At 41.3% G+C, this 26,202-nt stretch overlaps 1 protein-coding gene across 2 annotated transcripts; it reads right to left on the reverse strand.

The window, feature by feature from the left end:
* On the reverse strand, positions 1-26,202 carry LOC124599119 (apolipoprotein D-like). Of its 2 annotated transcripts, XM_047136051.1 has the most exons (6): positions 26,111-26,202; positions 15,378-15,506; positions 15,090-15,220; positions 8,563-8,651; positions 1,916-2,011; positions 1-291 (listed from the first exon to the last, which is right to left on the reverse strand). In XM_047136051.1, the coding sequence occupies exons 2-6, from the start codon at positions 15,498-15,500 to the stop codon at positions 161-163; spliced, it is 570 nt and encodes a 189-aa protein (XP_046992007.1). In that variant the 5' UTR covers positions 15,501-15,506; positions 26,111-26,202; the 3' UTR covers positions 1-160. The 2 variants fall into 2 exon arrangements, with proteins under 2 accessions (XP_046992007.1, XP_046992006.1); XM_047136050.1 differs by lacking the exon at positions 26,111-26,202 and having other exon boundaries at positions 15,378-15,520.

Below are 26,202 nucleotides of genomic sequence, written 5' to 3' on the forward strand. Positions count from 1 at the left end.
TTCTGTTCATCAAATGTCGTTTAATTAATGTCACATACAACAACTTTCACATTCTGTGATAGTCTCATTACATTTATCTGGCGTTACAAAACATTGGATATAATGATTATAACACTGATTAAATGTACTTCATCATCCTAGGAACCTTCATCACCAATAATCAATTTTCACAGGTTTGGTTTGTTTTTCTCAGTCTCTCAGTGTCCAGACCATTCGTTGTCATAACAGAGAACATATTCTGGATGAGTTCGTCGGTGGGGAATTTTTCTCTTGTGAGCAGCCACGAGAACTCTGAAACAAGAATTAGTTTCATTGAACAAGTGATTTTGAAATTTTACGCTGCAGCTGAAGATCTCCACACAAGCTAAAAGGAAATATATGATGTTTCCACATTCCTCATATTAGGTCAATAGCAGTACAAAATTTGGATAAACCAAAAAGATATCAATACTAACATACGATTTTCTTATTCAATATCTCGATAAGAGCAATTTATTTCCTTCAACTATACTACTTCAGTCCATCTTTCATACGTAGCATGAAATTACATGCCTAAAATGTATTCTGACAATTTCAATACAAATCACAAAACATCACTGCTTTAAATTCCTGTCTGACTGACATTCCACAATCCTGTCAAATCTACGAAGTTAATCATTCAGACTGCTCACTGGAATGAAAGTAACCATACACTTGCTTTGCTTCGCAAGAAATAACCCAATTTGTTAGCGTCAGATGAGCGAAATGACCACTGAACACTGTTTCTATTTCTTCCAGATATTCACTACTCTGCTGTCGTTGACAGCAGCTAGTATTTACTAGTCTTCAGCCGTATGCGTTAGTGGCAGTTTGACCGGGCATGAAAATGTTGTCTATGTTAATTGTGTAGTACTGACGGAATGAATCATAGGAAATGTGCGGCTGTGGTCACAACTCTGCTGATGTGCACAGATACTAAAAACATTAGTCTAGAGTACGTGGTGGTCTTGCTCTAAATGTGTGCTCCTACAAACAAGCCTGCAGACTTTTTTTTGCAGAATGGGTGTATTTGTTACCTGAAGAAGCTCTGAATACTGGCGTGTGGGTGGCTGGTTTGAACAAAAAAAAAAAAAAAAAAAGTACTCTAGCGCTGATAATATCTGGTGCTTTAGCATGAAAGTGTCCTTAGTCATTGCTTCCACTACTAGGCTGATACAGGGGGAGTGGAGGAGGAAACCTACACCATCACAACGAGGTTTAGCAGAGGGGACACAGTAAGCTCCAGCTCCTACATACTGTGTCTTCAGTTAGGAAAATTCAGCATGATTTTGTACAGAGGACCTACTTGCTACATGTAAGGACAAAGAACATTTAAATGTTACAGGTAATCTTAAGTGAGACTGCTTCTCTATGCAGGAGACTGTGACACACAGGTGATGATAATACTGAATTCGTTACTCCGTATCATATTTGAAATGTAGCACACTATGGAAGCACAACGATCGATAATAGTGCTGTGTTTATTTTGTCACTCTAGTAGTATTCATCGCATATGCTGACGAAAAAAATAATTTCCCGAAAATCTTTCGGTTCTGCTGATTCAGGACTAGGTATCTGAGAAATTAAGTGCGAGCGTATGTTTCTCGTTGGTCTCGGTTAGAGAGCGTAGTCTGAAATAAAAAAAATAAAAAAATAAAATAAAAAGAAAAGAAAAAAAACCACAAACAGTATTTCCCAATTGACCAGTAGCTTGTTACAGCAGTATGACGCCAACAACAGAATTCAACATTGCCACGTGTTTGTCTGGCTTGCGCCGATATCTGTTTGTTGTACAGGTCTCACTTCACCTGCATCTTGCGTAACAATCAAAGCTTATTACGACCACTTACGTAAAAATTGATCAAAAAGCTGCCGAACAGCTAGCAGCGATACTTACGCATGTTAGCCGCCCCTCCAATATCGATACACGACCAGACCACGGAGTAGTTCCCGTAGTCCGTGTCGAGAATCCAGTATGGCGCCTCAAATGAACCTGGAGAGGAAAATTTGCAATCGGATTTGATATTCAAGCTTCTAACTGTAATCGTTGTATTTCTTTTGGGGGATATATTGCAACAAAGGTTGTGAAACAACAAGAATTCATACACTAGAAGCTTCGAACGTACTCAGTCTACGTCACTAACGGATATTTTCATGATGGGAAATGAGGTATCCGTATCTTACATAATTACTGCGATACCTACCTTACTAAGCTTGGAGCGTTACTGACAGCACATTTCTCACTAAAATGCTCTTTTACTGTGAATTTTCCATTATTAATGTAGCACTAAAATACGTCTCGTTTTTTGTTTGTTTAATTATCGTACAGCGATAACAGTTACATAGAAAATAATGGATGTAAATCATTAACAAATAATATCTATGAATAATTAATATAATTGATACTACTAATACTCTACTTCTTGTACAGACAATTAGTACAGAAGTAGAAAATACGACGTATACATGGGCCAAGGGAAGATACTGTCGAAGGAATGGCGGCAATGACGTCGAAGAGTTTCCTACGTTAGTTTCTTTGTAGTTCGACGGCGACTCCTGCAGTTCCTAACTTCAGCATCAGAACATTACTTTACGCCACCTATGATGCTCGTCTCCACATCAAATTAAATTATGATTATATTTTGATCTGGTATACCTCGGTACCATATGGAAATATCGTGTAAAATTTACACCGTTTTTCTTTGGTTTCGAAGCTATAGTTCCTTACTGTATTACACACGGTGCAATCTGAGACGAATCAAATCAAGTCCACCATCGACAAAAGTCTGTTTATTGAAAGACATTCATTCTACGTGGATCTGTCAAAATAATATTACCCGTTTTGTATAGTTGGTTTCATACTGATCCGTTTGACTGATAACTCGAGCACGAATCGTTTTCACACTGTGTATTCACAGCTTCTTCTTTGGTCTTTGCGGTAAGAATACTATAATATGAAATTTTCTATAGAATTCTTTCATAGCTTGTATCGTACAGAAGATGAGAGGTGTTGTTGAGATAATCAAGAGGAAGCATCTGGCCAACCAACCAATACAGAGCTTTTTAATCTTTCAGGGTCTTCTCTAATATTGAGACCGCGACATTCGAGTGTCAGCTGCAATGTTTTTCACAATTCAACCTTCACCGGAAAGCTCTAGATATCATCTTCGAGAGACAAACAATACTACATGTTCTGCTGAATAACAAAGTATCGTCACACACATCTGTACTAACATTCGTGAATGGGTGCATGTAGTTGGTTTAAATGCCGGTGGAGGAAGTAAATTCGATCACCAGAACTTGTCGTCCAATGAGACAAGCCTTGTGGTATGTACTACCTTGGGGCTCGAGGCCGTGACAGACACCTCTTGCACGATGCGAGACCTTGTGACATGTCTAGTACTAACTAGTCTGTCACTCGGATAGCGACACTAAATCCACTGACGTTAGTCAGCCAGTCAGTCAGGCAGCAGTAGCCGGCAGAGACACAAGCAGCAACAGGGAAGTAACCGATTTTGTGACTTTAACGAGTTCCTAACAAGGAGCCAATTTTATAATATCATCTTTGTGCTTTAATAGTTTACTTTTTGAGTTTCTGCGTGTTTATTTAACAACTAATAGCCACAGTTCTCGTGTTTTAGTTTGCGTCGAAAAGTAAACCGATTTTGTGACATATTACAAGTTCCTAACCAGGGGCGAATTATTTAGTTTCACCTGACTGCTTCGGTAGTTAGGTTTTTGAATCTCTGCGTATTAATCTAATCTACTAGACACAGTTTCTGCGTTTTCGTCAGAGTCTACAGTAGAGTTGCGCGGCACGTGCCGATTATCCGTTTATCTGCATAGTTTAGTTTTCCACGTTCTTTAGTACGGACATGGACTGCAATTGTTGCGTGTGGATGCGAGTCGAGTTGGTGACACTTCGCTCTCAGCTTCAAGCTGTGATGTCTTCGGTTACTGCAATTGTTGTGTGTGGATGCGAGCCAAGTTGTTGACACTTCGCTCTCAGCTTCAGACTGTGGTGGCTTCGGTTACACAGCCTAAGGCTGCAGTGGATGGGCACCACTGTTGTGGGCCGGGAGTGGGGATCCAACGGACGTCCAGCGCGTCATAGTCCTCTGATCGGTCTTCACCGGTGGCCAGCCCAGTTACTGTTCGCACTGAGGTTGACCCCTTCCCTGTGGTCGAGTCGGAGGTCGCCCCGGGGCGTAGCAGGCGGCGAAAGACTTCCCAAGCGGCCGTACGTAGGGTCTGTCAGACAGACAAACCGGTTGCAAGTGTGGCTGACACTGTCACTGAGCCAGATGCTGTCGCCTGTCCTGTTTCAGAGGAAACCTCTCAGCCTGCAAGATCCGGACAATCACAGAGGGTGCGATTAACGATAGTTAGGAGCTCCAACGTTAGGAGCGTTAGGGACGTGGCTGCCAAGAAGGGAAAGAAAACTAGTGTACACTCCGTGTGCATACCGAGTTGAGTCATTCCAGATGTGGAACGGGTCTTCCCAGATGCCATGAAGAGCACAGGGTGCAGCCAACTGCAGGTGGTGGCTCACGTCTGTACCAGTGATGGGTGTCACTTCGGATCAGAAGAGATTCTTGTTGGTTTCGAGCGACAAACAGAAGTGCTAAACGCTGCCAGTCTTGCTTGTAAGATGGAAGCAAAGCTGACCATTTCCAGCATATTCGACAGGACCGACTGTGAACCTCTGGTACAGAGCCGAGATGAGGGTCTGAATCAGAGACGGCTCTGCGACCCTGTAAGCTGCAGATTCCTCGAGCTAAAGGGTGGTTGGGTTTCGGGTTCCACTGAATAGGTCAGGAGGCGGCTACACGGGTAGCAGGGGTTGTGTGGCGTGGACTGGGCGGCTTTTTAGGTTAGAGGGTCTATGGAAAATACAATATGGGCTTCAGCCACAAAGGGTGCAGGCCAAACACTGGATTGACGTAGATACGGGAAACATCGGTATAACAATCGTAAATTGTCGAAGCTGTGTTGGGAAAGTACCAGAGCTGCAAGCGCTAATAGAAACCACTGATGCTCAAAATGTTATAGGCACTGAAAGCTGGCTAAAGCCGGAAATGAGCTCAGCCGAAATTTTTGCGAAGAACGGTGTTCCGAAAGGATAGGCTAAACGCGGTTTTCGGTGGCGTGTTTGTTGCTCTTAGAAGTAGCTTACCATGTTGCGAAATTGAAATAGATTGTTCCTGTGAGTTATCATGGGCAGAGGGCATTGTTGGCAACCGGAATAAGATAATAATTGGATCCTTTTACTGACCTCTCAATTCAGATGATACAGTTGCTGAAAGGTTCTAAGAAAACTTGAGTTTGATTTCAAACACGTACCCGACTCATACGATTATAGTTGGTGGTGACTTTAATTTACCCTCGATATGTTGGCGAAAATACATGTTTAATTCTGAAGGTACGCATAGAACATCATCCGAAACTGTGCTAAACGCATTCTCTGAAAATTATTTCAAGTAGTTAGTTCATGAGCCTACGCGAATTGTAAACGGTTGTTAAAACACACGTGACCTCATAGCAACAAATAATCCTCAGTTAATAACGAACATCAAAATGGATTCAGAGATTAGTGAACACAGGGTTGTCGTAGCGAGATTGAGTATTGTAGCCCCCAAATTCACCAAAAATAACCGAACAATATAACTGTTCAAGAAAGCAGATAATAATTCACTTGACACCTTCCTCAGAGAGAATCTCCACTCCTTCCACATTAATTATGTAAGTGTAAACCAGATGTGGTTTGAATCCAAAGAAATAGTATCAGCAGCAGTTGAGAGATTTATACCAAACAAATTAACAAACGACGGAGCTGATACTCCTTGGAACACAAAACGGGTCAGAACACTGTTGCAGAAACAACTAAACAAACATGCCAAATGTATACAGACGCCATATCGAGAAGCATTTGGCTGTCTTATGTATTTAACTGTTGGTACAAGGCCCGGTATAGCATTTGCAGTGAGCTATGTGTCAAAAATTTTAGAGAATCCTCGAGAAAATCATTGGTCTGTGGTAAAAAGAATCCTAAAGTACATAAAATGTCCAGTTTCATTGGGTATAAAATATGATGCTAGCCATGAAAACAGGAGCATTAGTTGGTTTATCACTGGTTAACTCATTTGGCTGCAGATACTGTTCAGTTGGAGTTGACACAGGATTTGCCTCTGCCATGTGAAGAATATCTTTAGCATAACTGTCTTGATTAATCTCTATTGATCCATTATCATGACATACATTATTAATATTTAAGAAATATCCTACTGGCTCAACAGCAATTTTTAACTCATCTTGAATTTCCTTTAGGAAAACTTCAATATCATTCTTCTTACTTGCAGATATTAAATCCATCATCAACATACAGAACTACTATCAACTTGTCATTGCAGTTTTCTCGATAGAACAAACACGGATCTGCCTTACTTTCCACAAGCCCAAGATTTATTAGGAAGTCCTTGAATCGTTGGTTCCAGCACCTTGGAGATTGTTTTAGTCCATATAAACTTTTATGAAGACTGCATACCCAATCACTTCCATCACTAAATCCCTCAGACTACCCCATATATATATCTTCTTTTAAGAAGCCAGTGCTCATGGTCTACAAAATTAATAGGCTCTGTATCATTCTTTGGCTCAATTATTTCAGACAGCATAATTTCAATAAGGCGCTCTGGTTTCTTCAGTTTTTGTTTCTTACTGGGTCGGCCTAGTTTCAATAACATCTAGGATAACTGAGTCATTTTATCCTGTACCTTTCATTCAAAATGTTCCGAGACTGATTCTTTTCCTGGTGTATAAGCGACGTCAGTGCAGTAACTACAGTAGCATCTGGAACTACCAACTCTAAACAACAGCTGTGCATTCGACCAATCAGTTGTGAGCAGGCAGTGTGAGAAGAGGAAGTGCGGCAGCGTAGTTATTACATAAATCGCAATGGAACAACGAACAGAACATCTCCAAATCAAGTGTTAAAGACATCTTCCAGAATATTTTGAAGAAGAGAAAACCACGACATGATTGAAAATAAAAAAGTGAACAGTTCTTAGCTGGGATAAGTCACCATGGGTGACTGGATTTGGTGTTATCAATGCGGAGCTACCACAAAAAGAAAATGTGTGCAGTGGGTCTCTGAGGCGTGAATGTAAAGCACGAGTTTAACAACATCCCGAAGAAGGACTTTTCTGACACTTTCATATGGATCTATGAACGTTCTGTGCGTTGTAGTTTCGTGGGAGAAGACTTTCGAGAACACGGGAAGCATTAAAACCACCTTTTTAACATTTATCTGTTTTCTTATTATTCCATTCTCGAAACTTTTTTGACTAACTGGGTATGTTCCGACATTCGCATCGAAATGCTAATCAACCTAAGACATTGCCATTCAAAGTTAGGTTATAACTAACACCAACAGAAAAACGCCAGTTCTAATAAACCAAAATATGCAAGTAAAATAGTATTTTTTTGCATTAATATATTAAAAATACATGTTAGGAGAAAGATGAAATCAGTGTAAGACAGAAATTGACATAGAATTAGTGAAGGACTTCCTACAAATGTTCATTTTGAGCATAGTTTTACCCAGAAGAGAAACGTAAATCGTGGAAGAAACAGTTAAAAAATGAGTGATAGTACTTCAAATGTGGTGCCACAAAGCAAAGTTAAGAATTAAATGAATGAATACGGACAAAATGAACAAGTACTAGGTACGTGTGTAGGAGAGGAAAGGAAACTACACAATATTCTTTCCACAAACAGGAACATACCAGTAGCCACTCACTCCTGATTCTTTAAAGAATCGAACTTCCTTGTACAAAACAGCTTCAAACGTCTGTTTGCAGACGAGTTAATGGCTGTATTAAATATTTGACATGAAGCATGTTAAACCTTTATGGTTGAAGGGCAAAACTTTAATTAATTTGGTTTTATTAGCCCCGAATTATTTACCCACAGACTAATGAAAAAGTCAAAACCAAAAGAGGGTAGCCGTTAGATTTGGGGGTAAATAAATAATACATTACATCGAAACGTCATGTTTGCTGTTTATGTTTTATAGCAAGAAAAATGAATTATTTTTAAAGTTCGCCGCCAGTCGCTAAGTGCTCTCATTATAAAACACGGAATGAGTGTAGTCTACGTTGTCATTTAGTACTACTTCCAGCTAGTGCACTAGCATCGCGTAGGCAGCGTTTGCGCTAAGGACAGCTTCTGCCAAGAGAGGGCACTAGTAGTACAGGGGAGCAGAGTGTGCGATAGTGAAAGAACATTATTATGCTAAACTTACTTAAAACGTTAAAACTGTGTAACTGATTAGTGCAGACGAAGTATAATGTTATAGAGAATTTTGTGATAAGTAGGTATTCAAAGATGAAAAGATTAGTAGAAGAAAGAAAAAGACAGAAACGTTACTAATGCAGTCACAAGACTGATGACTTTTAAAAGAAATAGATTGTGGAACAAGAGTCAATGCCTGATAGCATTGACTCATATTAAAGTTTCTGAGGCGATTTGCTCGTAAACACTCACCGGTCTGTGGGAAGATAACGACCAGGCGACCTTCCGTTGTGTTCCCATCCACACTGGCCTGTCCATTGATGATTTCTGGATCGCCCGTTCTGAAAGACAACGGATCAAGTCATTATTGACCTGAAGAAATCACTGACTAATGACATTAAATACAGTCATGGAAATAAGTATTATACAGTAGGTGGCGACAAACTACGATGGTGTGTTGGGATAGTAAATCACCTACAGCGCCGATACGAATAAGTACGATGATGTAGCGTCTCTTAACTATGTCCTTGGTAATGAAGCTTCCCGTATGCCATGAATCTATTCTGGGAAAATAAAATATGTTACACTCCGCACAGTCTACGACAGGCAAAATGTATTCATACAGCGGACTAATTTTAACCAAACAAACGGCTGACGCAGCCACGGAGTGCATGCCACACTTGTGTAGTCGTGTGGCGGCCGTGAAGCAACAGCACATCGGACGTGGGTACCGTGGGACAGCAGAATGGGCCGCCGCAAGGGGAAGGAAACGACCACTGAGGAACGAAACATCGTTGTCGCCCTATACCTTCAACACAAGTCGTATGACGAAATTGCGAACATCATAGGACGAAGCAGAGCGACTGTGCAATCTATCATTAAGCGATATAAGGACAGACATGTAGTAATAAACAGTGAACGACACGGTCGTCCACAGACGCTTACAACAAGAGAGACCAGAGAGCTACTAAGAATCATTAAGAAAAACCCGAAAACGACAGTGTCGGCACTATCCGCATATGTACACGACCACTTCAAAAAAATGTCTCGGAGCACTATGGGGCTGAACATCTGAGGTCATCAGTCGCCTAGAACTTAGAACTACTTAAGCCTTACTAACCTAAGGACATCACACACATCCATGCCCGAGGCAGGATTCGAACCTGCGACCGTAGCGTTCGCGCGGTTCCGGACTGAAGCGCCTAGAACCGCTCAGCATGACCACTTCCGAAAGGACATCACTCCGAGGGCAGTTCGTACCATTCTCAATCGTTCGGGCTACAGAGCCAGGGTTCCGAGACGAAAGCCCTACATCAGCAAAAAGAACAGGAAGTGGCGGATGGAATTCGCGAAACAGCATGTATCCAAGACAGCAGACTTCTGGGATACTGTATTGTTTAGTGATGAAAGTAAATTTAATATCATGCACAATGATGGTAGGATCTTGGTCTGGAGAAGACCGAATACAGACCTCGACCGAAACAACATTCAACCCACGGTGAAGCATGGAGGTGGTGGAGGGATGGTATGGGGCTGTATGTCAGCCTCCGGTGTCGGAAAATTAGTGTTTGTGGAAGGTACCATGGACAGATTTGTGTATATGAACATTCTCAAACAGAACTTCAAATGGTTCAAATGGCTCTGAGCACTATGGGACTTAACAGCTGTGGTCTTCAGTCCCCTAGAACTTAGAACTACTTAAACCTAACTAACCTAAGGATATCACACACATCCATGCCCGAGCCAGGATTCGACCGTAGCAGTCGCGCGGTTCTGGACTGCGCGCCTAGAACCGCGAGACCACCGCGGCCGGCAAACAGATCTTCCAACAGAGTGTTGATCTCTTGGCTCTTCCTAGAAATTATTACTTGCAACAGGACAATGATCCCAAACATACGGGGCAAATTGTCCGGCTGTGGTTGCTCTATTCCACACACTCTTAAAACACCAGCTCAGAGTCCGGACCTGAATCCTATCGAACACATGTGGAGTGAGCTGGAAACACGAGTGAGAAAACACGACATCCGTAGTAAGTCCTCTTTGAAAGTGACTCTCCTTCGAGAATGGGAAGGTATCACGTCTGAAACTACAAGAAAATTGGTCCATTCCATGCCACGGAGGTTGCGAGAAGTAATAAACCGGAAGGGTATGCATACAAAGTATTAAACATGTTCTTGCATTGTTAGAAGTGTCATTTTCTGTTGGTGTATGAATACTTAATTCCCAGCGCAGTAGTGAACTTGGCAGACGTTTTTGTATTTTGTTTTGTGAAGGCTTGTTCATTCTCGTTCTATATACCAGCATAGCTGCATTGGAGACTGGCCAATGTGTATAGTGCATATCCAATTAGTGTTTTTGGTTTCGTATTGTCAATAAAGGCAGTTTACTTTTCCACGCTCTCGTGTATGAATACTTATTTCCATTACTGTACGTATATTCTAACCGGTTTGACGCACAAGGAAATATGTTTATTGTTATTAAACTTATGGGCGCTACAATTCCAAAACATTAATAAAAACCATGAAGAAATTTGATGTAACTTTGGATGAGCACATAAGCTGAGCAGAAAGTACTTGCACCACACACAGCAAGATTGCTGCTCGCCTGTATACTCTATTTACGTGTGGGAGCATATTTCCACAGGATGTGAAAATATAGCTTGTGCAAATACTTGTTCTACCGACCCTTCACTATTGTCATGTAGTCCAACACGGTACAGGAAGTAACAACACTAAAAATTTGGAAATAACCATTGGTATTTTTGTGTGTTAAATCTGCAACATCCATCTAGGCTTCTTGTCAGCCCCTCACATGCCCAGTTAGCTTGGTTGCGGCCATACAAGCTACATGACTACCATAAGCTGTGTCTTCTTCATCGGCTTCTCAGTGCACATGCAACCTTATACCTTGCAGATTTGCGTCAGAGATTAAGTCTCACTTATCGAGTATCGCAGGTGAACATATCCATAAAACAAAAAACCTATGCAAACTCCTCTGTCACTGCCGTAACCAATATTCATTTCACAGTAAATGGCGAAATAATCCTCAGACTTCTTAGTACACCTACTACAATATTCATTATACCTTCTATATGTTGTCAAACTCATACTGAAATGATATACAGAAGGTGTGACTTGGTCAAGTAAGAGATATGTGCCCATTTTATTTTACGCGTTTAGATTACAATCATAATCGGAAAATCTGAAAATGGTACAAAGAAACACATGAGTAGCACAGTGAGGATGACTGAGACATAAAGAAGTAAATATATTAGCAAAGGCATTAAATAGCATCAAAGATAACGAAATGGCCAACATGTGGCACTAGTGGTATCATGTCGCTGTGTTAAACGCAAGGGGAAAAAAAAACAATAATTAAAATGCATGGAAATCATGAAATGGCGTATGTACAAAGAACCACAGATATATAAATAAAATATGTAAGTATTTATCCCAGAAAAGGTTCATGTAGCCTTGCTAAAATAATATGGTACCTAACTAAATGTGGAGGTAGATAAGGGGGGGGGGGGGAAGACAGGGATGGGGCAAACCAAGGGTAAAAAGGCTGAATTTATATGATTAAAACGTAAACAATAACAAAGTAAAGAAAAACAGAATATATTTAACAAAAAAGCTATGTTCTGAAAGAATATACAATTGTAGTGAGTCTAAACATGTACTGTCACCAAAAAGATCACATAGAAGTAGTAATATGTGTTTGATGTAGATGACTGTGCATAACTAGTAGGCTTTATAGGGACATAAGTACAGCCTGTAAGCGTGCTACTTCTGCACCAACACCAGTGTCAAACAACGTCAACAAATCTCAAGATCGTTATTTTAACTTGTTGATGATGGTACGTCTGTACATTTACTACGATTGTATATTCCTTCCAGAACGTAGTTTTTTGTGAAATACATTCTTTATTTCTTTGCTTTGTTATTATTTACTTTGTAATCAAAAAAATTTAGCCTTTTTACCTGCCGTTTACCCCCTTCCATAACTTCTCCCTCGCCTTTATCTTCCCCTACTTTTAATTACATACCACATTATTTTAGCAACATTGCGTGAACAATGCATGGGGTAGCGTATTTTTCCATTTTATTTATATAGAAGTGTTGGTCTTATATAAAACCATTTTATGATTTCCACATATTTTGTGTTTTTTTCTTTGCATTTAACGACACGACGTATTGCCACTAGAGCCACTGTCGGCTATTTCGTTATCTTCGAAACTATGTCATACCTTATTCAGTAACGTTTTGGAATGTGGCACATTCACATGATCCCATACTGTCTGTATGAAGTTCTTCTTCCTGTATTGGTATGAGACTTTCATTCACTCTTATTATGTATTTACTTGTTGTCTCATTGTATGTATTTACTTGTTTGCCTCTTAGCCATCCTCATTTTGCTACTCTTGGTTTTTACTTTTTTTTGTAACCTTTTCATATTTTCTGATGATGACTGTAATCGAAACGCGTAAATAAACCAGTCGCGTCACATCCAGTGCCTTATAAAATAAATAAAAAGTGTTCAGTGTACCTGTCATCACCGTTTCTCCCCTGTAATGAATTAATAGACCCTTCCCCCGTTCCCTTCGATGGTATTTCTTATTGACCGTCCGAGACATATTGTCTTACTAAATTGATTCATTGACGTTCTTCTGTTTCGCTGTTCATTGTGTAAGGTGAAGTCCTTTTTACTTAAAGCTCTAGTGACAAGGAGGAAATTCTAGTATAGTAAGAACACATATAATCACGTCCTCTTTGTCAGAAAGAAACAAATTTGAAAACTATATCTTCGTTGATACTTTAACTGAATGAAACGAAACGCATATGATAACTACAAAACACGTTGCTCACACAGTACCGGCATTAATAAACTATTTACGCAGCAGCTACTGATACCACGGATACACAAATGAAGAAGTTGACACATATTATTCCGGAAGTAATCAGTACGTGTAAAAGATGAGACGATTTAATGTACTTACGTTGTCCGAACCTCGAATCACTCACGCATACAAGCTTAAAGTAACTGCATTCATGAAAATGTTTTTAGAAATACCTGTACTATTCTTTTTTAGATTTCGTCACAATGCAATGCAAAGCTGACTCGCTGCCGTGTTACTGTCGTACGTATTCTGCTCAGCAGTGGATAAGACGTACTATCCGTCAAATTCCTTGAGAGCTCGTCTCCCTAGCTTTGGATTGGTAGATGCCAGAAAACTTTTGCGAAGATGTGATTCAAACCTGGTCACTGTCAGACTTACACATCTAACAATAACTATAACGTACCGTTATTTTAGCAGCCATTACGCAGTATCACTTTTTGCTGTCTGTTTGTTTGTTTCAAAATGGACAAAAGAATTCTGATCTCATGGTGAACGATAGTTTCCACTCTCCGTATTCAATAAACTTTTAAGCGCTTATAGGGCGTTTTGTGGGCGACTGTCTACAGCTGTTAGATAATTTGAAAAAAATATACATGTGTCATCAGCTGTACAATCATTGTATGTTTATTCTGGATTTTATTATGAATAATTACTAAAGACGCATGGTCAGAAAGCTTCTCATGCTTTTGTTGCCTTTGTCGATCTATATACATAATAACTTCATCTGCAATCATCACATAGCATAATAATTTTTAATGTTCTATTCGACTACAGCCCTTTATATTGACTTCTTTCACAGTGTTTAGTCCAGATAAATACCTTCTTTTCAATTTCTGTATAACCAAAGTCTATATGTCGTATTATAATAGGTTACATATTTATGTTGTTGTTCAGAGAAAAGTCGCCGGTCTATTTCTGGATTTCTGTTACTGTAATCTTCGACTAGACCAAATAACATTTGTAACATTTTACGTGTTTATACTTCGTATGTGTTTGAACTTGATGATCATGTAGTATTTGTACCTCTGACAGTTACAGCATTGCTGTAATTATGCCAAGGCATAGCACATCTATATCGACTATGTTAAGTCAGGCTATTTTGACAATTATAATGTTGTTCATTGGTTGTGTCATATTTGACAAAAAAAAAAAAAAATGATCGTATGGCACCGTTGGCCGGGAGCCCCCATGCGGGGATGTATTGGAAGTTCTTTTAGTTGACGCTACTTCGGCTACTTGCGAGTCAATGATGATGAAGAGCACACAACACCCAGTCATCACGAGGCAGAGAAAAATACCTGATCCCGCCGGGAATCGAAACCGGGACCCCGTGCTCCTTATGTGAGAACGCTACCGCAAGACCACGAGCTGCGGCCATATTCGACAAAAGTGTACGTTTAATCTATTGACGTAGGATGTGTAAGTACCATAGTTTTAAAATGACTTTTTTTAATGTCTCCATTTTCTATCATACTTTTTTTTATTCTTTGTTCGTCTGTTTTGTATCTACAGTTTTGTCCCGTGAAGATCATTGGAATAATCGAAACCGGTGGAGAATAAACTTATCTGTAGAGCTGATGACACAAATATACTTTTTTTAAGTGTTTGTTTGTTCGTGTATCATTGCTTCTTTTTTAGATGTCAGTTCGAAGAAAAAGAACAACTTTACTGCTAGCCCTGGTTGAGTAGGTGGATCTCTTCACAACTTCACCAGTCCCCTCCTGACAAAAGTCTGTGTACCAGGCACAGCCTGCGCCTACATTCTCCTCTCCCCCTTCTGTCAACGATCAGGAAAAGTCCACCAAATGTATGTGTCGACCACAAGGATGTGAACTGGTTCGCTTAACTCGCTGCCCTTGTCGGTGTGAAAATATCGACTTACTCTGGGTCAATCATGGCGTTTTCGACTCCAACGGTGCCGTCCCCATTGTCAGTGTATGTGGCGGTCACACACTCGCCGTCCCCCTCGAAGATGGCGAAGAAGCGGTACTGCTCGTACCATTTCCCCAGGTACTGCGGGAGAGAGTAAGAGTTCGTTATTCTAAGCAGCAAAGGATGTTTTATCCGCCAAAATTCCAGGTTACACTAAGAATTTATGACTGGCATCATTACAATCTCAGTACAACTCTTTATGACGAAAATAACTTAATAGCAAAGCTACAGTACTCACAGCAGCTGCGTCGAAGTTTGAGACGAGTGTGACGTTGGGACAGGGTCCGGTACTGCCGATCTGGGCCAGCGACGGTGTCGCTATCAGAGCCAGAACGGTTACGAAAGAAACTGCTGAAGCCATTGATTTCTGTAAGAAACAACGTTATATTTTGTCTGGTTACCGAGACAATGTAACTTCATTTAATTGTTGTTTCAGTGGATGTCTACATGACTACTATATGGTCATAATACAAGTCGTAGCGTATGCAGAAAGTTGTAAAAGAAGAATCAGAACAACAATCAACTGCGAAACACTAAATAACACACAATAAATAACATAATGACGATAACAACAATGAGAATGTATAACTTTTGAAGAAAAAAAAAACAGTGTATCTAACAGATACGAGGGAGGCGCCGAAATAAATGGAAACTGTTTATGGAAGAATAAAATAGGATACCAGATTTAAATATCTAGAAGAAATAATGTAACCAAAAGCTTTAGACAAATAGGCCAAAGAAAATGGAGGTAGTATTCCGATTAATGGCACTCCAATTAAAAAAAAAAATCATTTATAATATCTGTTTCCATAAATGCAAAACTCTGGCGCTACTACACTGTCATCAGACCAAAATACCTTAATGCATCAGAAAGTTTGCGTTGAATACAACCAAACAATCAGGTTAAACAGGAAAGAATGACAGGAAAATAATCAGGAAAATTGTGCGAGCAAAATATGCCAATGGGATATGGAAGTTCAGAAGCAATAAAAAAGTTTATGAATAAATATAACGAATGTTTGACACATCGAGGAAGAGAAAAAAGGCGAGATGAAAAAAGAATTTTTAACTTTTTTGACAGAAACCCAAAAATATCAATAATGTGGACCAAAGAAGTTAAAGCACATCTGCTGGGAATGGAAATAGCGAAGGAAGAAATAGGAAAAAGAGAAAAGTTCGAGTAAAAGTAAAACGTTTCAAAGACTTCCCAGAGAAAACAAAAAAAGACAGGACTTTTATAGACTTGAAAAGGAAGAGAAAAACGTAGATAAGGAATGAAAAACTGCTGGCAGGAAACATAGGAGAAAAGAAAGAAGACGGAAGTTATTTCATGTGGCCCTTAGTAGGCCAAAACAATGAGAAAGTACTTCATCTTACAAAGTCTTGTAATGATCTGTTGTTAATTCAGCGAAGACGTATCCAGAAAACCATCGCAGTATTGGCCTCAAATGGTTTGGAAGAGATATATGAAACTTTAATTAAGTTGACTGGGTAAGCAAAATGTGTAACTACTTTTCATGCCAAGACGAATATGTTTTTTTTTACTAACTCACCCACTTTAGTGAATTACACCCCTATAAACCAATTAAGTGGACCTACTGCACTGTAGCAAGGAATGGAAGGCTATCCACGGGATAAAAACGTCAACTTAAGTTTCAAAACCTACGGTTTATCACTAGCAACCTCTTCTTGCAGCCGACTGAGAAAGGAAAGTGGCACATTGTGTCACACAATCTGGGCAGGACATGCTCGTTCTTCTGTCTTACGCTAAATTTTTGAACGCAGCTGTCACTTTTAATCCAGTCAATGTCATCAACCACGAATCTGACAAGCAAGTGTAACGACCCATCGACGAAGAGTCATTGTTGAAGGAGCACAATATCGGATAGGGGAAGAGGGGTGAGGGGTGCAAATCTCTGAGGGAAGGGACATGGGACTCTAGACAATATGTATGTCGCTTGTATAGCAAAATATTCTCGAGCCGGCTCTGTATAAGCCGCGAAATTTTCTACAAATGTAGTAGCGTTTCCACGATTAATTTCACAGTTTTTTCTATGTGTTGTACCCTTTACTGAATGTACATTTTCCATAACACATGTGTCGTTATACAGACTCGCGAACTAACGTCATCAAAGACACTCTTGTCTTCTGAAAATATTCTTTGTTGCTGAACTCTGTTGTCTTAAAGCAGTGTCCAACATGGCGCTAAACAAAGAAATCAAAAACAGTAAGCAAGTTACATTGAAAACTGGCGCTAACTGCTTATAGAATTCTAATCATTATGGCAGTTTAATGCGTTCTGACGTCGAAGGAGCCTTATAAAAGCAGTCACGTGTGTACGCTCAAGAGAAACAACACAGGTAGACACGGAATTGATATTCATATAGTGTGTTAAGAATCAAGTAGTGTAAGATAGTGAATATACCATAAACTATTCGAAGTGCACCAAAAATACGAGTTCTGCATCGACAGTCATTCCTGTAGTGAGCTCTTCGTTCTCTATTACCCTCCGCCGTGCACTCTTCTGAGACTCCTGGTGTCATTCTGTCACCTGAACTGGCTTCACAGAACATTCTAAGACTACTGAACTCTCTTGATCAAATTATGGCTGAAAGTTTTGACTGCTAACATCAAAGATATTTCTTTTATAGTGAGCAATATAAAGTATTTCTGGCCCTTCTGGCCCATTTCTATTTGATATCTCTGTGATATCTTCACTGTAGCAAAGTAGACGGAAGTAAGACATCCTCTATCCCATTCTATACATCGTTGATCCCGACAAGGGCTACTTTTTCAATAAGAGTGCCGCAGTATCACATCAGGACGTCCCAAAAAGAAAAGATACTGAATGGACTCGGGACACAGATTACCTTGTCAAATTTGGTGTAGGTTCTTGTTTTGAGACACTTTCAGTACCTTTTGCAAATATTAAGCAAGTACTGGAGGTACATGCTGGTGGTCACAAAGAAAATACTGTACGAGCTTTTTTGTCCTTTTTCCGTGTTCTATTCAACAAGTATTGAAATTTTTGCAGTTACCAGCTATGACAACAATTTTAAACGGTGATGCTTTAATAGAACATCTTCATTGTCACTTTCGATTAGTATTGTCAGTTGAAACCGAGTAAACGGGCACTTTGGTTATGAGATAAACTGTACTGGATTGTTGTCTGTGTAGTGCACCGACCACATTTGGTCACAAATGCGCAAGGGTGGAAGTGAACTGCAGCAGCACCAACCGAAGGCAAATGCGGGTGTTATGTTTCATACAATACAACACAGCTTTCACAATGTTGTGAATCGAGCCGGTGTGGTAGGGTTCGGTAACAGTTGAGACAGCGGTACACAAGCAGTGGATTCCCTACGCCTTCCAGCTCCGGCGGCCACTGAATTGTTTGCTATACGTGCCAGAAGGGATAGCAAAGCCCAAACAAACACAGGCCGAAAGCGAACAATACCGAGCCATTTTATACTAAAGTCACTTCTGTTAGTATTGCAGCTCTATCGTCACGGGGCCGTTTCAGTTGATCACCATCTGGAATGCTGTTCACGGACCGTTCTGCCGTCAGGGCAGTCCGCCCAAACACCGCGGGATCTGTAGTTGCCGTCTCAACTGGCCAGCACTGGCCTCGAAAGCAGCTCGCCGGCCATCGACTCGGGGACAATACATAACTACCATTACTTCACCAGGTTGCCGCCTTCTGTACAGCATAGGGTATCTGAGTCGCACCACAACGCACAACGCACGCTGTCGCAGCTATATGAGGCCACATGGCGTTGAATCGCCGCTGATGGAAGCACTTGCGACGCCGGCCACTGCACAGCGTGTGCTGCGCTCTGTCGACATACTAATCATCATCATTACTGTCCTACCGTTGACTCAAAGAGGCAGACCTTGTAATTAAATTCACATACTATCATTGGCCCAAAATTTGGTCTTACAAAAGTTTGTTTCATGACATGTCCTCCTCTCTTCGGCTGAGTATGGTCAACGCCCTCAACTTCACCACCAAATTTTCAACCATTTACTTCCGAACCGAACATTATCACACCTCTGGCGAATGATGCCAGAGTTAAGACATAGGGGTGGGTTTAAATCCACTGAGCCCTAAACAACACGGCTGGCTTTCTTTACCCATTCTCAACCATAATGAGAGTGTTCTTCGTCTATAAGTATCACGTCGTTGACGGAACACTGGAATCTACAATCTCCCTCCTACATTCCTCACAAATGAACACTTCCTGTAGTGCTGTTAGTCTCCAGAGACATGCACAATGGTTATGTGCCTATCTCAACTTCAGTACCGTTGGATTGAAAAATAGTTTTACATGTATTTGTCTTGTTATGAACGGCTGAAGTTCCAGTTGACTCAGAAATAATGCTAGAAATTTTCGTATGAATACTACTCCTTACAACTTTTTCTCGTAACAAACTAAATGCAAGAATGTTGTCAACATACAGGACAACAGCATAGACCAGGATTTGATTCTTCACACAGCATCCTGGTTAAGAAATAAATTTTCGTGTGTTCCGTATGAAAAACTGTTATCTAAAATGAGTGACACGTAATGAAACCTCTATGTCCATTTGAATGCTTGGTGGACTCCGTTCAAGCCCTTTCACCAGAGAAATTTCTCTGACAGCACCATTGATGTACTCAGAACTCTCGTTTTCCAATTGAAGACGTTGATTGCTCATACACAGGTCATGTACATATTACGAAGTATTGACCATACTAATAAAAACACCAAAAGACCAAAAACCACAGATACCAGCTGCTTCCATAAAAAAAGATAGCGATGAAAAGATTATCACAGCTGTTAAATATCTAAGGTTGTGTGGAGCTATTTAAAGAGGGACGACACTGTAAAATTATTTACAAGAAGAGCAGATGCTAGACTGATACACTGAACTATTCCTAAGGAAATATAATCAAATGGCTCTGAGCACTATGGGACTTAACATCTGAGGTCATCAGTCCCCTAGAACTTAGAACTACTTAAACCTAACTAACCTAAGGACATCACACACATCCATGTCCGAGACAGGATTCGAACCTGCGACCGTAGCGGTCGCGCGGTTCCGGACTGAAGCGCCTAGAACCGCTCAGGCACACCGGTCGGCGAAATATAATCCACTACGAAGAGGGCAGTTGGCAAACTCAGGTTCTACCGGTTGTTGGGTATTGTACGTCACTCTGCGATCGTTACGACTGAGAATAAATTAAGGGGATGAAAAAACCTCGATAGTAAAGAGGGGAGGTGGCAATGGTACACGATGTGCCCACCGCCGCATACCGTAAAGTGGTATGCGCAGTACATGTATAGACTTGAGTACGGATGTGGGTGTGGAAGGTCGATTCTCGAATAGCCCTAGGTTGACGACTTTGCAGCTTTCGTGGAAGGTTTAGCAATAATTACTGAGAAGAGTAATGACTTATCTAAAATTCTATGCCATATACACAACTGGAAATCGTGTCTTTCATGTAGAAATATGAAACATACCTGAGTATTAAACCTACCTAAATAAGATTTCATGTTGCCAAAACGACTACGTAACTCTTCTGTAAAATAGTCACTTCCGTATAGTTGTCTCCCCGTCGGAGGTTCGAGTCCTTCCACGGGCGTGTATGTGTTTTCCGTCCTTAGCGTAGGTTAGTTTAAGTTAGATTACGTAGTGTGTAAGCTTAGGGAGCGATGACCTCAACAGTTGGTCCCATAAGACCTTACCACAAATTTCCAAATTTCCACATAGCTTGTTTCTGCTTGTAATATCTGGCTGATGAAATTGAAATCTTATATTTTTCGATCGAAGGAGCCATACTTGCACGCGAACTTCCATAAACCCTTCCAGTACTTATAGTTATCAGTATACAGTGGTAAGTAAAACCATAGGGCACCCCAACTACCTCCAGGGCTATTAAATTCATCGAGATGTGTTCTCCACTAAGTTATAGAAGAGAGCGTGACTAGTGTATTGTGTTCTGACGTAAGCAAGTAAATATAATGTGTATACCTGCCAAACTATGGATACGACGTCTTCTTAATTTTTTTATGAAAGTATATCCTTTTCTGCAGAATTAGAGAGAACCTTCGAAGAGTATTTAAAAGGCTTATCATGTACGGAGCGTGATAACGTAATAATAAGATAAGAGCATCGAAAAGAACTGTCTAGCTGTCAGGAGAAGAGATCCCTCAACCGCCTGCCCAGCTGTACCAAATGTAAACAAACACGTAACCCGGTTACGGTTCGAGTGTTTACCAATGAGCTTGAAATCAATCAGCTTGTTGCCCTGTTGTTGTGGCTATCAGTGAAATAGTAGCTCTTCAAGCTGTTCTGACTTCCACAGTGTATACACTTGTCAAAACAGTGCGTGTGGTTTTCGTTTAAGGCGAATGTCACCAAATCGTTAGTGTAGCACTGTAGTTGTGACCCGAAATATCTGATGAACGTGCCATGTCGTAACGATCTACCTTCGCAAAGATTGTGATACATTTCCAACACACTGGAATTTCAAAGAATAAAAAAAATACAGCAGTAAGTGATGAGAGAAATTCATCTAACACTTTAGCAACCTTAACATACAACCCACGTGTCAGTGCGAGGCAGCTTGAAAGTGCGAGTCGAATGAGCACAATGAATATTCTACGAATGCTACGCTGCTCTGGAAAACATTAGGACGAGCTAGATAAAGCAACATAACATATTAACTACTGGGTGGAAATGATTGAAAGTGCGGGAGCATTTTGCCAGAGGTGCTCAGGAAGTGGGACGTCACAGTTTTGCGTGACTATATCGCCAAATCGGGCTGGCCTCGAAACACGAGGAAATTGAAGGAACTGGAAAGACGTTGTGTGTCAATCAACGAGCACTTAAGGTGCACTGTGATAGTGTTCTTGGTTACAACAGTGCTCGGAGACAAAACTGGTATGACTTCACACGGGGAAGAATCGTAGGGAAACTGGAAGAAGTTTGAAGTGTGACGAGTGTAGCCAAGTGTCTGATATCGCTCAGAGCCATTGTTTCAGGTGCACTGGGAGCGTGCCCTACCTCGGGCACTGCTGCTCGATGGACAGGAGGTGGTTGACCACGGTTAGTTGCAGCACCAGATGACAGCTACATTGTGCAACAAGCGAAAAAGGACGTACGTCAAACACCGAGTACAACTGCACCACTTTTACCAGGACTGTAAGTCACGCAATATCACGCTCCAAAGTGACGCGGCAGCTGCAGGTGTGTGGTCTCTTTGCCCGACGACCTGTAGATTGTGTACCGTTGGTACCCGTGCATCGGCGCTACTTTAGCGGTAGTACCACGAGCATAGGGACTGGACCACAGAGGAATGGGATCCCGTGCTCTTCTCAGCTGAGAGCGGTTTCAGTCTGGGTAGGGATACTGGACGTGTCGTCACATGACGATAGGTGAGAACACGTAATGAACCCAGGAACACTGTCGAACATGATCATTTTGGTAGTCCTGGTATCATGGTGTGGGGAGACATAATTGCGTGGGCGTGCTGGCATCTAAATCTTCGAAAACCAGTCACACACCAGTCGACGTTATTGTGACACTGTACTCCTTTCCTATGGGTACTTCATTTTTACGGATGACTTTGCGTAACCGCACCAAAAAGCGCACATGCAGGAACCTCGGCGAATGGACTGGCTTGGTCATTTCCCGATATGAATCTCACCTAGAATGTGTAGGATGCTTTGGGGGGGACGTACTGCAACATCTCCAAATGCACGAACGACCTTCCAGTCGCTCTGGTGGAGGAATGAAACACCGTATCACAAGAACTCCTTACCACCGTTGTGGCCGGCATGGGAGCGCGTTGTACAAATGGCTCTCAGCACTATGGGACTTAACATCTGAGGTTATCAGTCCCCTAGACATAGAACTACTTAAACCTAACCAACCTAAGGACATCACGGAATCCATGCCCTAGGCAGGGTTCGAACCTGCGACCGTAGCAGCAGCACAGTTCCGGACTGAAACGCCTAGAACCGCTCGGCCACAGCGGCCGGCAGCACGTTGTACAGAACGCTCCGTCGCGCGTGGTTATGTCACACCTCGTTAAGAACCACGTCCTGCCTTGTACAAAAGTGTCTTTTCTGTTCGTCTCGCTGCGTATTTCTTTCACTTACATTCCGTACAGTACTGTAGCAATTCTTTCTGTGCCTAGTTCAAGTATCATCGAGCTGTGTTACTTGGCACTGATACATGACGCGGAAGCTACGTTCGTCATTAAGTCTTGCACACCAGTGTGCGTTCAAATGCTTTTGACCACTTCCGCATTTCGCTTCATTTACAACATCACGACACTTACCCTCAAAATTGGTTATAGTTCTCCGAACGATGCCTACGAAAACTGAAAAGTGATGCGGCTTTAATGATGCAAGATTTACTTTATGGATTAATCTTGCGCCAATCAATCTTCGTAGTATGCACTACTGTTCAGTTGAAAATCCACGCTGTTTGACAGATGTGTAGGAACACCGACCTCGGTCTCCCACGTGTAGCGCGGGCTTTTCAAGATTCACATCACTGGTCCCCTTTTTATTCATGTGAATCTAAATATACACAAGAATCTACCGTTCCTAACATATATACTGCAACAGTTATTTAGAAGCATCGCACTGAACATAAAGCTAACCATTTGTTACCAACGTGACGGATGCCACTCCCATTCCGCACAGATATATTTATTCTTTCTGGATGTAGTTTGGTTGCTGTGTTTTAGCTTCCTTATCTGATAAGTAGGAGAATTCAGAGCTTAACTGTGTGTGAGCGTAGGTTGGAGAAAGTGGACGGGATTTCCGGGGAAAGCGCGTCACTATGAGCCTGTCTGCTTGCGAAGCTGCTCAGTCGATAGGGACACAAATGTTGTGAGTGACACTTAATGACGTACAGATTTAAAAGTCACATTTTTACGTAAAGTTCTTAAGACTGTCTTGTCGAGATATACATAAAGATTGCACGGACCGTAAGGGTTGAATGACTTTGAAAGTAAGATTTTGGCAACCGATCTGACTAAAAGCTCTAAGAGGCTTTGGACTTTCGTAAAATCAGTGAGCGGTTCGAAATCATCTGTTCAGTCACTCACCCCAGCGAGGTGGCGCAGTGTTCAGCACACTGGACTCGCATTCGGGAGGACGACGGTTTAATCCCGTTTCCAGCCATCCTGATTTAGGTTTTCCGTGATTTCCCTAAATCGTTACAGGCAAATGCCGGGATGGTTCCTTTGAAAGGGCACGGCCGATTTCCTTCCCCATCCTTCCCTAACCCGAGCTTGCGCTCCGTCTCTAATGACCTCGTTGTCGACGGGACTTTAAACAACGCTAACGTAACCTAACCAGTCACTCAGTCACCACACAATCATCGGAACGTAAGGTAACAGACAGAAGCCCGAAATACTGAATTCGGTCATCTGAAACTGTAACACCGCGAAAGAGCGTAACAGATCCCTCCTTGCAATCATATAGGAACGTCGAAATGGCAGATACTGAGATAGCCGATCCCGGAATAGAAAAGCAACTACAATGGATACTTATAAAGATTATGCTAAATAACTTTCTCTCTTTTAGCCGCAACTTATCATAGCTCGCTGGAGCAACCAAGGATACCTAGCGAATGGAAGAAAGTGGAGGTCATTCCCGGTATCAAGGAGGTTCGTAGGACAGATGCATGTAATTATAGGCCTATATAGTTGGCATAAATATCTTGTAGAATTATGGAACACTCTTTAAGCTCAAGAATTACGACATTTTTGGAGGACGAATATCTCCTCCATAAAAATCAGCATGGATACCGAAAATAGCAATCTTACGAAAGTCAGCTTGCCCTGTCCTTCCACGAAGGCATTTGACACGAGCTTACCAAATATCGGACCATATTTGCGATTGGATTCAAGGCTGTCTTGCAAATAGAATTCATTACGACTCTCTTAACAGAACAAAATCGACCGACGTGAACGTAATTTCTAGAGTGCCACAAGGAAGTGTGATACACAATCATTACTATTTACGATGTAATAAATTATCTAGTGGAAAACCTTGGAAGCTCTTTAAGAGTGTTCGCAGATGCTGCAGTTGGCGTGTGTACAAGAAAGTAGCAACGCCAGAAGACAGTATCGATTTGCAGAATGGCCTCAGAGGACTGATGAATGGTGGAGGATCTGGCAGTTGCCCCTGAATGTTAATAAATGTAATAAATCGAGCATACGTAGGAGAAGAAGTCCACTACTATACAGCTATGACAAAATGCTGGAAGCAGTATCTATCGTAAAATGCCCAGGATTAACTAGTCAGAGAAACATTAAGTGGAACGACACGTAAAATAAATAGTAGTAAAAGCAGATGCCAGACTGGGATTCAAAGGTAGAATCTTAAGGAAGCATGTCTCATCCACGAAATAACTGGATTACCAAACGCTTGTTCGACCGATTCTTGAGTATTGTTCATTAATCTGAGATCCTGAACAGGTAGGACTGCTGGAAGAGATAGAGAAGACACAAGGAAACGGTGCATTTCGTCACTGGATTGTATTGTCGACGCGAGAGAGTTACAGAGACGCTCGACAAACTCCAATGTCAGACGCAACGGAGAGGTTTACTGTTAAAATTTCGAGAGTGTATCACTTCCTCCCATATACATCCAACAAAATGACCATGATGAGAAAATTCGATAAATTACACCTGACACAGAGGTTTACCGACAATCATCCATCCCACGAGCCATTCGTGAGTGGAACAGGGAAGGAAATACCTTCCGCCACACACCGACAGGTAGATTACCGAATATTGATGTAGATATAGAGACTTGCAGAACAGTATTTTTAGCGACGAATTTCTCTACTATTAGCTACCTTCGGGCAAAGGTCTATAATCCTCCGTTCTAAAATCAGAGTTATTTATAAGCTCAGTTAATTACTTAAGTAGATTGCTGAGTGGTTATCGGCCTGTCAACTCACCTGTGAAACAGATCAGCGGATAACCGAAGCCACTGAAAATCTGCCAGTGAGTCGCGGGGGCGCCCTTTTATATGATAAGACCTGGAGTTGAT

Source organism: Schistocerca americana, chromosome 1, assembly GCF_021461395.2.
Source record: "Schistocerca americana isolate TAMUIC-IGC-003095 chromosome 1, iqSchAmer2.1, whole genome shotgun sequence".
Classification (NCBI taxonomy): Eukaryota; Metazoa; Arthropoda; class Insecta; order Orthoptera; family Acrididae; genus Schistocerca; species Schistocerca americana.